This window comes from Lipophrys pholis (genome assembly GCF_963383615.2).
Source record: "Lipophrys pholis genome assembly, chromosome: 16".
Taxonomy (NCBI): domain Eukaryota; kingdom Metazoa; phylum Chordata; class Actinopteri; order Blenniiformes; family Blenniidae; genus Lipophrys; species Lipophrys pholis.
In genome coordinates, this window is record NC_137634.1 from 16,461,536 (window position 1) to 16,473,812 (window position 12,277).

General features: G+C 41.4%; 1 protein-coding gene across 1 annotated transcript; it reads left to right on the forward strand.

Annotated features, from left to right (window-relative positions):
• Positions 1-1,736: 1,736 nt before the first annotated feature.
• hmgb1a (high mobility group box 1a) lies at positions 1,737-5,648 on the forward strand (the record flags this gene model as incomplete). Its single annotated transcript, XM_080483660.1, is given in 7 exon segments — positions 1,737-1,809; positions 1,812-1,861; positions 1,864-1,906; positions 4,124-4,293; positions 4,450-4,598; positions 4,689-4,863; positions 4,946-5,648. Coding segments are annotated over 7 exon segments (810 nt in total). The 3' UTR covers positions 5,096-5,648.
• Positions 5,649-12,277: the final 6,629 nt, after the last annotated feature.

The following is a 12,277-nucleotide window of genomic DNA, read 5'->3' on the forward strand; positions in this document are numbered from 1 at the left end:
AATCTCCCTGGATCAGACGTAATCAGAGATCTGTCACTGCCTATCATCAATAGATTTCATTGCAAAATGTCTATTGAATCGAAAAGAAATAACTAATTGTGAAGTTATTTTATGCATTGTGACATCTACATATCAATCACCCCCCTCTCAAAACACCTATATCTTACATCAGAGCATCGATACAGTGCCAGCCCTGCTTTTCAGGCTATCTGGACTCTGATCTCCTCCAGGGCTCCGCCCCTACTTCATAGGACTAATATATACATCCAATGCACAGGCCACTAAGAACAAGTCTCATTTACAATGGATGGACACAGCCACATTACCTTTCTTGCTTACCGATGAGCTATTTTAATTAGTTCATTTTGGTCATGTTTGCATCCTGTTTTTAAATGGATGTTTATTTGTGGGAATTTATTTCTGACTTCCATGAACAGAAAGGTGCCCTAACAAAGTCTAAGAAAAAGTATAGTGAGTAAAGTAAAGTATTAATGATGCTAACGATTTAACTTTCCTTTTTCAAAAGGGACAACGTTTGTTTAGGTTGAACTGTCAGAAGTATTGGATAAGAAATAGGAATAGTCATGATTATTTTTAAAATTGAAAATAAGTCAAAATAATATTTTTTTCTTAATTGACCTGTGAACAATTGTTGAAATGTTACAAAACCTACCATTACATTAAGAATAAGGGATACATGATAGTGGATATTCTTATCATCATGGATATTCTGATACTGTATGCCAATACTAAAAACACATTTTATACATATCGGTAGGCAACCTTGAATCTCTCATGTAAAGGAATTTATCCTTAGATATGTGTGTGCATTGTTATTGTGACACCCTACAAGCAAAGCCATACATTCTCAAGTCAAAATAAGAAAACAGCTGTAACCCAGATTTTATTTAACCTCTCATATTTATTTTTTCTGAAATATAAGCTATAGTCAAGGATTGAGCATTTAAAGCATACTTTCAAAAACCAAGCATCAACATAAATATTTATTTCGAGCCCACACTAATATTTAATCTGTTTGTCAATATCTGCTTGTGATGCATCCCTAATTAGTGTCTTAATTTGAATGCAAGATCTTGTGTACACATTGACTGGGCGACAGAATATAAATATTGTGCATATTTTTCAGAGGGAATAACAAAGTGATGCCTAGTAAAGCCGGTGTGGTTATTATCTCACAGTAATGTGTTTAGAAGCAAATACCGGGACTAATAATATGATCAAAGGGAAGCCCATTAACCCTATTGTTATTGCGTTTGCATTCCAACAAAGAGACAAATAATACGAATTTTCCACATCCGGTGCGTAACTGTCACGTCTGGGACGAGCCGTCACTTTCCATGTCACTCACGCGCGGATACACGGTGTTTCAGTCATGCAATTTGTAAGGCATTATTTGCTAATAAGCTCACGTCAATTGAGGAAACAGACAATGGAGCCGCTTAACGAAGAGGGGAGAAGACCCGTCCGACACGGCCGCGCGACGTTCCACGGCCGCCCGGTTCGCCCACAACAAGCGCTCCACGTTGTCTCATTCATTTAACTTGCCTACTGTACACTGTGCTCGACGTAGTGAATTCAATACTATGGCAAACACACTACACTACTACCAGCTCCGGCGTGCGCTCACCCACTTATTTTTGTATCCACGCGCCTCGGAAAACTTCGGTGACGTTTCACAAAAGCCAGCCAATGGGAGCCCGTCTTCTATTAGGACAATGAAAAGCCTCCGGCCAATCAGAGCGGCGCCAGAGCGGCGGCCGGCCAATGGCGTGCGAGCCCCGTCGAGAGTAATGTTCGCGAGCTGAAGACTGAAGACACTGCGTATCGCCTGCGCTGCCTCATATACAGCCATTGCAGCGCATTGAGATCCAGCGAGAATCACTAGGTAAGTATCACACACACCAACATTCTAAGTGTCTAGAACGATGAAAACGACGGCAACTTTCGCAAATAATCGCAGTGGGTGTCAGCCTCGGTCAAATGTTTAATCTTTTTCCGCTTGAGAATATTTTTATCGCCGGGAAACATTTTAAAAAAACAAGAGAAAATCGCCGGCGCTGTGAGCAGGTAACGTTATGTTACTCTGCCTGCGCGAGTGGATCAGACGCCCCTGCGAAAAACCCGAGAAATGAAAATTAACCTTGACGAAATCCGACGAAAACAGTCGATTCTGTCCAATACGAATAATTTCGAATAATACTAACGTGTTGTTTTTACAAAATGGAGTCTGGTCGAGCTGCGGTTATCGTGTAAAAATTCGGGAATGTGTAGCGGACAACACGGTTAAGCGACAATGGTAGACCACCGTTAGCTAGCCACTGGCATTGCAGTGCACTGAACGGCTGTCATGTGAAGGTCCGGGGGAGTCGCATCAAAATTCGCGAAAACACGAGAAAAAGAGAGAACGCCTCGAAACATGCACGCACACATGTTTGTTTGTCTCAGTTCTCCCGACAAGACGGCGAAAAAAATCCCCTCACGATCTTGCGCTTTACTGTAATGGCTGACTGTATTCGCATAGGAAACAAGGCGAGCGAGAGGCAGCGACAGAGGCGCAGTTCACTTCAACTTTTTCTAACCGGGTTTTCTCGAGAAACAAACCGGTAACTATCGCGTGTGACGACGGCAAAAGAAAGTTCAATCTCTCCTCGTTCCAACGCCGCCGCGGGTGGGTCTCCCCGATGCCGAGAAAGCATTGAAATGTGGGCTGGAAGTGGAGCGGTGGCCGCGGTCGCTCTGCCCTCTATTGCATGCAGTGCAATGGCTGTGCGTTGACACAAAGAGAAGGAGCCATATTCTCCATGTTAGTGGATGAAGACGAGCGGCCATTAGGAGCTCATAGAAACCAAGTCAGTAGCACAGCCCGCTCATAGACACAGCGCAGACCCAATGTATTACTATACAAGGCGGCCAGTTGCAATAGGAATCAATCGGGGAAATATTTTGTCAAGATCGCCGGCTTTCTCGACATATTTGTCGCGTTGCAAAGCGAACAGGGGGGCGGGAGGAGACATTTGAGGGGGACTTTCTTTCATGAAGAAGGCATTCTCACAAAATGGAAGAAGAAATATTGCCGTCGTTGTTGACCTCCTTTTCCTCAACGAGAAGCCTTATGCGCCATTACTACTCCGCTCGACGCGGCTCGCCGAGCACTTTACACCGGCATTTAACGCCGAATATAGCGGCGGAAATAACGGTTTTAACCATTTTCACCCGTTTTGACAAACAATTTTATGAGTTAGAGGAAATCGGGACTTTTATGAAACGAGTGTCAGACGACCCGGGGAGGGACTTTTAACTATTTTATTTTCAATAAATACGTATTTTCCACTATTTGTGTCTTTTTGTGTCGAACTTATTTCTTTGGTGAAAACATGAAGGCAAATGAAGACGGATTGTTCCAGAATGGCTCATCCTCATTCCGAATGAGATATAAGAGTGTGTGTTTGATTCTGATTTATTGCGGAAAACGATAAAGTTTGTCAGCGTCAGGTCCACCGATGCGGGGTTAGGGCTTTATGGTGTGCGGCTGAACTTTTCGCACAAACTTTTCCAGTTTGGTGTGGAGGAGCGCTGCAAAGGAAAACATTTATTTCTGGATGTCAGCGGTGTGATTTCCCTCCTGGATGGGACGCGGCGTGTTTAGTCCGTTTTAAAGCGCCATAATGGGGAGCTGACCGCGGACCACTGGGTTTTATGTAAAGGCCACGCGACAGATTGCGTCAATAAATAAAAGTAATTTTCGTGGCATCGTGCTGGGAGGTTTTATAGACAGTGGCTGAGATAACTGGCCCTAACTTAGTGCAGTTTGACAGCAGGGAGGGCGGAGGACTTAAATAGCGTTACAGTAGAGGGGGGGTCAGGGGAGAGAAATAAATAAATAATGTCATAGATAAGTGGGTAAGTACATCAAACAATCATGTATATGACTCTTTAATGTCATTTTACATTAGTTTTAACGGCCTATGACAGGCACATAATAAGATTAAAAATAACTTTATTCTGAATACTTAATTTGATTAATTTAATTTAATCAATATTCAAAACGTTAAATTTTTATTTATTTAAAAAAAAAAAAAAAAAAATTTTTTTTTTTTTTTAGATCAGGACCAGGATCCATTCACCATGGGGAAGGATCCAACCAAACCGAGGGGGAAGATGTCCTCCTATGCATATTTTGTCCAGACCTGTCGGGAGGAGCACAAGAAGAAACACCCCGAAGCTTCGGTCAACTTTGCCGAGTTTTCCAAGAAGTGCTCCGAGCGATGGAAGGTAGTTATATTCACATTAACTCTATTAAAGTTAATGATTTTTTTTAAAAAAAAATTTTGGAGGGGGGGGGGGGGGGGGGGGGGTCACACATTGACAGTGTTTATGTTGAAATCTTGTTACAAGAAACTAATATGCGTGTTGTTTGTGTGATTTCAGACAATGTCCGCCAAGGAGAAGGGCAAGTTTGAGGATCTAGCCAAGCAGGACAAGGCTCGCTATGAGAGGGAGATGATGAGCTACGTGCCAGCAAGAGGAGGCAAGAAGAAGAAGAAGTACAAGGACCCCAATGCCCCCAAGAGACCTCCGTAAGTCAAGACTTTTAGTTTGAAACCCAAACACCTGAGTCGTATTGTAAAGAATCTCGGGTTAAGTAAATGACATCTCTCTGTCCACAGATCTGCCTTCTTCATCTTCTGCGGCGAGTTTCGCCCTAAAGTGAAGGGCGAAAGCCCCGGCCTGACCATCGGAGATGTTGCCAAGAGGCTGGGTGAGATGTGGAACAACACCTCTGCAGAGGACAAGCAGCCCTACGAGAAGAAGGCCTCCAAGCTGAAGGAGAAGTACGAGAAGGTAAGTGAGATGGTCACGTGTTGCATTCGTATGACGACGTTGGTCAACATCGGCGTGACTCTTTTCCCTCTGTCCTGCACAGGAGGTCGCGGCGTATCGTTCTAAGAGCAAATCAGGTGGCGGCGGACCGGCAAAAGCCCCCGCCAAGGCAGAGAAGAAGGACGATGACGACGACGACGATGATGATGAGGACGAGGAGGAGGATGACGATGATGACGATGATGACGAGTAGGCAGCGATACAAATATAGTGGTCATTTTCTTGTTTATAAAGCATTTAACCCCCTTGTACACACTTCATTTATGGAAAGAAAATACATTAGTATCCAAGGGGTAAAAAAAAAAAAAAAACAACAAAAAAGGCTGTGTATATCAGTTGTTTTTATGCTGTACAGTTTTTTTTCTCCTTTTTGTATAGTTAACACTACACAAGTATCGTGTCTGTATCTTTCTGCCAGTTGTATTTTCCAGTGGTAGTTCCTAGACCACTATCCTGCCTGGTACAGTGTAAAGGGGTGGACATACAGTATTTACCTTTAGCTAGAGGTGCACAGCACATAAAAACGTTCTGAGTTAGATCTGCGTGTTTTCTCTTTCTTTTCTTTTTTTTCCTCCTTTACCTGTGTGTTTTTATTTTGAAAATGACATGTTATCAAAATTGACGTATCACAGTTTTACTGATCTTTATGTACCACTGTAATAGCAAGAATAAGAAAAAGAACGCCTTGTTTATTGTTGAAATTTAAATTGCTTCTGATGTCAATAAACTTTTTTTTTTAAGCGGGTCTTCTGGTTTGTGCTTTGAAAAGTTGAGACTTTTGCATGATGAGTAAACCTTAAAACAAAACTATTTTAAGCTCTATTATGTGTCTGGTTTGAGAACGGATGTGATGATAACCAGCAGCTTTATCATCTGTGCTAAACTCGATGTGACTGACAATTAAGACAATTAAATATTCAAAAGTTGAGTGCTGCTTGGAAAGACTCTTCTTTAAGTGCCTGGTAAAGACCAGAGACTCATTAATTTTTATCTTTCTGGAGGTGAGACTTGTGTATTAACTCTCGCCGAAACCGTGTCGACATCATGACGCCTGCAGACAATTAAATGGAGCAGGAGAGCATCTCGGCCATGGGGCCTTGATAAGCTGTTCCTCTGAAAATATGACTCACCACGGCTGTCGGTGTATCCTGTGTGCCTGAACATACAGTGGCTGCGTGTTGAAGCTCCTTTGCCACAGAGGCAGGCAGGCAGGCTGCAAGTTGTGGCATTATTTCCTGCTCTGCATGCCAACATGCATCACTGACTCTTCCTGTTTTATTTAGATACAGCTGCTTCATCTCTCACGTAGTCTCGAGGTCTCATGCAGTAAAAAAAAAAAAAAAAAGGGAAAAAAAGACCATTTATATAAGAAGGATTATGTGCTTTGAAAAGCCAGTGACATAAGAATATGGCTGATGTGCACAAACCACTGCAGACCAGATCTAAAGAGATGGAAACATAGTGTACATTGTGGTCCCAGCATTACAGAACCCCCCCCCTTTAACCCCCCACCCCACACTGGAGGGAAAGCTTCTCAATGAATTGAGTGGTGTTAGGTTGGATGGACAAATCCCCCCTGTGCCTACACAAGTATTCATAGAGCAGCAGCACAGACGTGTCTGACCTGTGGTGTAAATTACAAGGATGCGTCTTCTGCTTGTGCTGCATATCTCTTCAGTCTGGGTTCAGCCTTGGTACGAAGTAGGCCAGAGGACAGGCAGACAAGGGGCAACAGCTGACCTCTGCATCGCTCAGATAAAAGCACCAGCCGGTCCCTGAAGGTGACACGGACTCCGGCTATCTCTGATCTTTCCCCAACACACACTTCCAGAGCTGTGGAGACATTCCTCTCAACCTTTGCTCCTGCATTCGTCCATATCTATTGTTGATTTGCGGGAAAAGTACAGGAAGGCTTAGCTGAGGCAAAGCAAGCATTAGACAGCTGCAAGCTGCTGGGTATTATGTGGGGATGGCAACAAGGCCTCCAGCATACAGTGACAGCAGTGGAAATGGTGAGTGTTCACACTCACAGCCACTGAGTTGACCCAAAAGAGGGTCGAGGGCCAGGGAGGGGAAACTATGCTGCAACAGTTGCGGCGCTTCGTGTCTGCACTCAGCTGTTGATCAGTTTCTCTGTGGGCCTTTTCAGGCCAGAAGTGCGCATACAGTACAGCAGGCTTAGCAACACAGCGCCACTGTCGGCTCCAAAGCCGGTTAATCCAGCCACCTGGCGTCCACTGCGCGCACCCAAAGCCATCAGCGGTCACCGACTGACACCTAGTGTCCACACCTGGTAACTGCATCGAACAGATCGGTGAGATCAGAGAGTTTAACGCAGGTGTTTTGTTTATTCATCACCACACTCCACCTGATTAATAAAGTGAAACGAAGAGTTAATAAAACCTAGTGTCCGCACCTGGTAACTGCATCCACAGAACAGTGGGACAATTCAAGAAGGTCAGCGAAAGGCTGTTCAACCTTCACTTTGCAAACATAGAGACAATCCCCTCCCCTCAAAGGAGTTATATTTGTTCTGCAACATTAAAATACCTTTTTCTTCGTGTTCATGTTCGAGAAGATAATTTGTTTAGTCTTTTACATAAGTTATACTGTCAGTCTGTCTCTCTGTCTCTCTCTCTATATATATAGACTGTATATATATATGTACAGTAAATATATTTCTCTCTATATATATATATTACGAGTGAAGGAAAAACGGGAGAGAAAAAAAAACATATTTCTGAACAGATTAGAGGTTTTGATTTTTAGGATTAAAGGATAGTGCAAGAGAAAGTGACATAGTAGAGACAGTGAGCAACAAAGAAACAAGATGACATCAGACCTCAGGAGTCACTGTTAATATGAACAAAATAGAATCCGCCTATATATGATAACCACCTGTCCCTTTTTGTCTTTCACATAGAATAGAATAGAATAAAAATGAAATACTTTATTAATCCCAGAGGGAAGGTCCTTTCACGCGTTTCTCGGCGCAGAATAGAAAACACAGAATTAATAGAAAAGAAAATTAAATGTCAAAGAAGACAGGACTAAATAAATTAATTGGTAAAAATAAACAATAATATGTACAGGCTTTACTGTGACCAATATAAGCACAGAAAGGATGAAATTAACAGGAAACACAGCAAACGCCATTGAAGGGAAGAAGTTATAGAGTCGTATGGCCAGTGGATGGAAGGCTTTCCCACGGCACTTTGGAGTGCAGTGCGTTCAGACCGGCCATATTTATCTAAATCAGGTTTGTGGTGTTCTGGATGTGATTCCATTGGACTAACTTTGTACAAAGGCAGTTAAACTTTCACTTTTCAAACATGGACAGAATCACATACCCCGACATTAACGTTAATGAGCATCTTCAAGTAGAGGGAGAACATGCAAACCTCTCTCCCAGGGCAGATTCAAACTCATCTCACTATGAAGCAAAAGCACTAACCACTATTCTACTGTCCAGCCATTCCTCACATATCAGTTCTAAGAGTTTGTCTATATTTGTGCCTCGACTGGTGACGTTTTGTCAATATTCCCTAAAGTGCTCTAAAGATCTGTTGGCTTTTAATCATGAAGTCTGTGAAGGATGTTGTCCACCACAACCAGACTCACTTCATAATGTTGGACATGACTTGGACTGAAAAACACTTTCCAAATGCTGAAATTGAAACGTACATGTCTTTTGTGGAATATTTAGTTTATTCTGGTCTTGATGGCTCCAACACATCTCAAGAAGGTTCAAACAGACTGTTTGTAAATGTCAGCAGAACTGTTGCCGCGGTTTGGCCCCGTTCTTCTCTGATGTCGGACCTCAGCTGTTCAACAGTCCTGGACCCTCTGCTGGACTTTTCATATTGTGTTGCACCAAATGTTTTGCGTAAGTGACACACTCAGACTGCAGCCAGCCCCGTTCAGTGCCTGTTCTCTTTCCACTGCGAAACCATACTCTCCACTCTGTGGGCTCAGTCTTTGTTTTGGTATATTCTCTTTTTCCCCGCACTGTCGCCTGAACTCATCCTAAAGGATCAGCCTCCTAATTCACTGAGCGTCTTGTCCTGACAGTTCCAGTGGGGCAGAAGAAAGAGATAACTGGGGGTCAGGCTTTTCCTAGAATGATTTTTCCCTGTTCTAAATTTTGAGAAGAAATATTAATGAAAGAGAAAGTCAGACTAATTTGGAAAAGCCAAAACAAAATGACTTCTCACTTTCTATTTCCACTGAAAACATCACAAGACGTTTTGCTCACAAGAGGTCCCCTTCTTTCATCAATACGCATACTGTGTATATATTTTTAAAGGATCTATTATTTGTCCTTTTTTTTGTTTGTTTGTTTTGAAGCCTCCTGTATGTACATTAAACAAAAGCTGATCTTCAGTGTAGTGGGCAGAGCGACTCTTAAGGTGGAGGGGAAACTAAAGGAAGCTTGATCTGTTTTGATGTCACGGGGAAGCCGGAGTTGAAGCCAGCAGATGATGGACGAAGGCAGGATGCGACCTGCACAACATTTCCAGTTAATCAGAGTTTAACTGTTTAATCAGTTTATTTCAATTCAATATCCTTTAATGGCATATGCCGAGAATGTCATATTTATCGACATCTAAAATCAAACTATAAATACCCATTAATGGGTGCAGGGTGGGGTAGTGGTTACCTAATTCACAATGAGATGAACTCTGGTTCGATTCCAGGCTGGGGATCCTCTCAAGTTTGTATGTTTTCCCTGTGCAAGTGTGAATTTCCTCAAGGTGCTTTGGTTTCCTCCCTCTTCTCTGACTCCAAGTTGCTTGAAGGTGTTAATGTGTGTGGTTATCAGACTCTAGTTTTTTTGTCTCATTATTTCATTTCTGCGTAAAACTATTTGTGCCTCAATAACCGTCCATATTTCAAAATAACAATCAAGGTTACAGTTTACCCTGATGGTGTATGAGTGAATGGATCAAGTTTGTTTGAACCAACAACCTGAAAGAAATGAGTGACCTGATGTTTATTCAAAAAATAATGCTGATAATTATGTAAACTTGCAAATAACGTCACTGAGGTACTATTAGCATCATTATTGTTCGGCTGAGAACTGCTGATTGTTGCAAGAGGAACTACTGGGGTCTTTCTCCTTTGCTGCCTCTCTAGAATGTGTCAAGTTTAACCACATAATTGATGAAGAAATCTGAAACTCTCACCTTCATTTTTACAGCCCGACCTTACATGCTGGTTATTTTCAGCATTTTTATACAGTGGCTTGTTTACCCATGATGAAATACAGTGTTATAAAGTTATTTCAGGCTTTTGTTCATATTTCCGATGGATTGCTTGACACAGGCCCATCATGATTCAGATGAGTAATATGTCTTCAACAGATCACGAGTTGTGATCCAACTTCTTGGTTCAACAACCAATTTTCATCATAAAACTTGTGTCACCATTTGTTGCTTTATTGAAATGGAACCAGCAGGTTTTTTTTTTCAGCGTCTAAATTCAAAGAATCCTTCTAGAAATTCTTTCTCATTCACACCTGAAAGCCTGGTCTACTTTTATGTGTGAATAAACAAACAAAACAAAGCCAGATTGTCATAATTTCCCTCAAATATATGATTGTGTAAATCAGAGGTGCAGCAAACGTGGATCAGTGAAACCACAGAATAGAAAATGTAATATACATTCTATTCATGGTTTATAAAACCCACAATAAACAACCTGAAATATCTTTTCAAAAAGTGCAATCTGAGATCTTCCATGTCTGATCAGAATAATAATGCATTTTGTCGATGCTGTGATTTAAATGTGTCTCTAAGACAAGCTTTGCTTCTTCTTTTTTTTTTTAAAGAAACTTATGTGACTCACATTTCGTGCAGCAGGTCACTAGATCGTCTGCAGTTTACTCAGTGTTTTCTGGAATGGACCCAGATTCCCGCCACTTGGATTAAATGTGTATTGAAGATGGATGTGACTGAAACATTGATCTCATGACTGAAAATCTCAACCTTTGTCTCAACATCACATCTTTTTTCTGTTCTGTCTTCTTCTTCTCCTCTACATGGCACCATCCTACCTACTGTGGCCTGCAGAGGTCACCATAGGTTTTTTATTGTAGCTCGAGGACGGTCAGGCAGCCATTTATTTAGACAGAAGAGATCAAATCTCACTCATGGCCCTCTACGACTGTCCATTTGGTAACGTGCTGTCAGTACTTTCCAACAACCAAGTGTTTTGGATCGGAGTCTATTTGCACAATTTATACCTGCCTTTACATTTTGTGACTTCATACACTTGTAAGTTCATATAGGATCATGATAAATAGAGTGAAGCAATATGGTGGAACTACTGTGATGGGCATAAACAAACAGATGCACAGACTGAGAAAAATGGTGAAAACTATTTTAAAATGAAAAATGAATACAAATATGCCTCAGATAACCAGATAACACAGGTAAGCAGTCTTTTATTTTGTTATCTTTCAACACCCTGGTGGTTAGTATCGTATTGGTTTTAGTGAGTCACTGACTTTCTGCTGCTTCAAGGAAATGAAACTGAAAAGCTCAGATTATTTTCCAGAGGAACTATGGAAGATGATATTATCAATAAACCAATTATCCAAAAAAACTCAGTGAGGATGTATGTAAACAATGTCGAGACCTGTTAGACAGGCACTGGTGTGTAGTAAACCAAAACAAAGTACATTAACTGCTTCTGCTTCAGTCTTCAGTGTATGCTTACACTGGAAAGAATAAATTAGCATTTCCCATCTGAACATAGTTGTTTTGATTCACTCTGATCACACTGTAAACACAGAGCTAATATATTTCCCCTGGGAGTTCTACTAGCAATGCATTTCTACAGTTAAACACATCACACGGATTACACTACCGACCTGCCTCTAATGGCTTTTTACACTGAGCAGAATACACATGCGAGCTGCTACGCAATGCAATGCTTCTGTGTTCTTTAGCTTGCCTTATTATGACAATTTGAGTTAATTGCAAAGGTTTCCACAGACGCACAGGCAGCGGAGAGCATATCAATGTGTCTCACTTTAAGAAAAACTGTATATGTGAAATGTTATGAAATTCAAGACAAAAAAAGCAATTCCTTTTCACATATGGATGAGCAGCGATATCACAAATCAAACATTACATTCTTTAGCAATATGTTGCACACGTCACAACTGCTTAACATATGAGCAATACTAATATAGAAATACAGACATGCACACAAACTCACATTCACACTTGTAAGTAATTGTAAATGTGAAATAACTTTGGACAGAAGCACAAATCAAAAGAAATGATGGTTGAATGTTTTCTCAACAGATGTGTATTGTGTTTATGCAGTTGCACATGCTGTCAAAGTGTGACAATAACACTATAAAGGC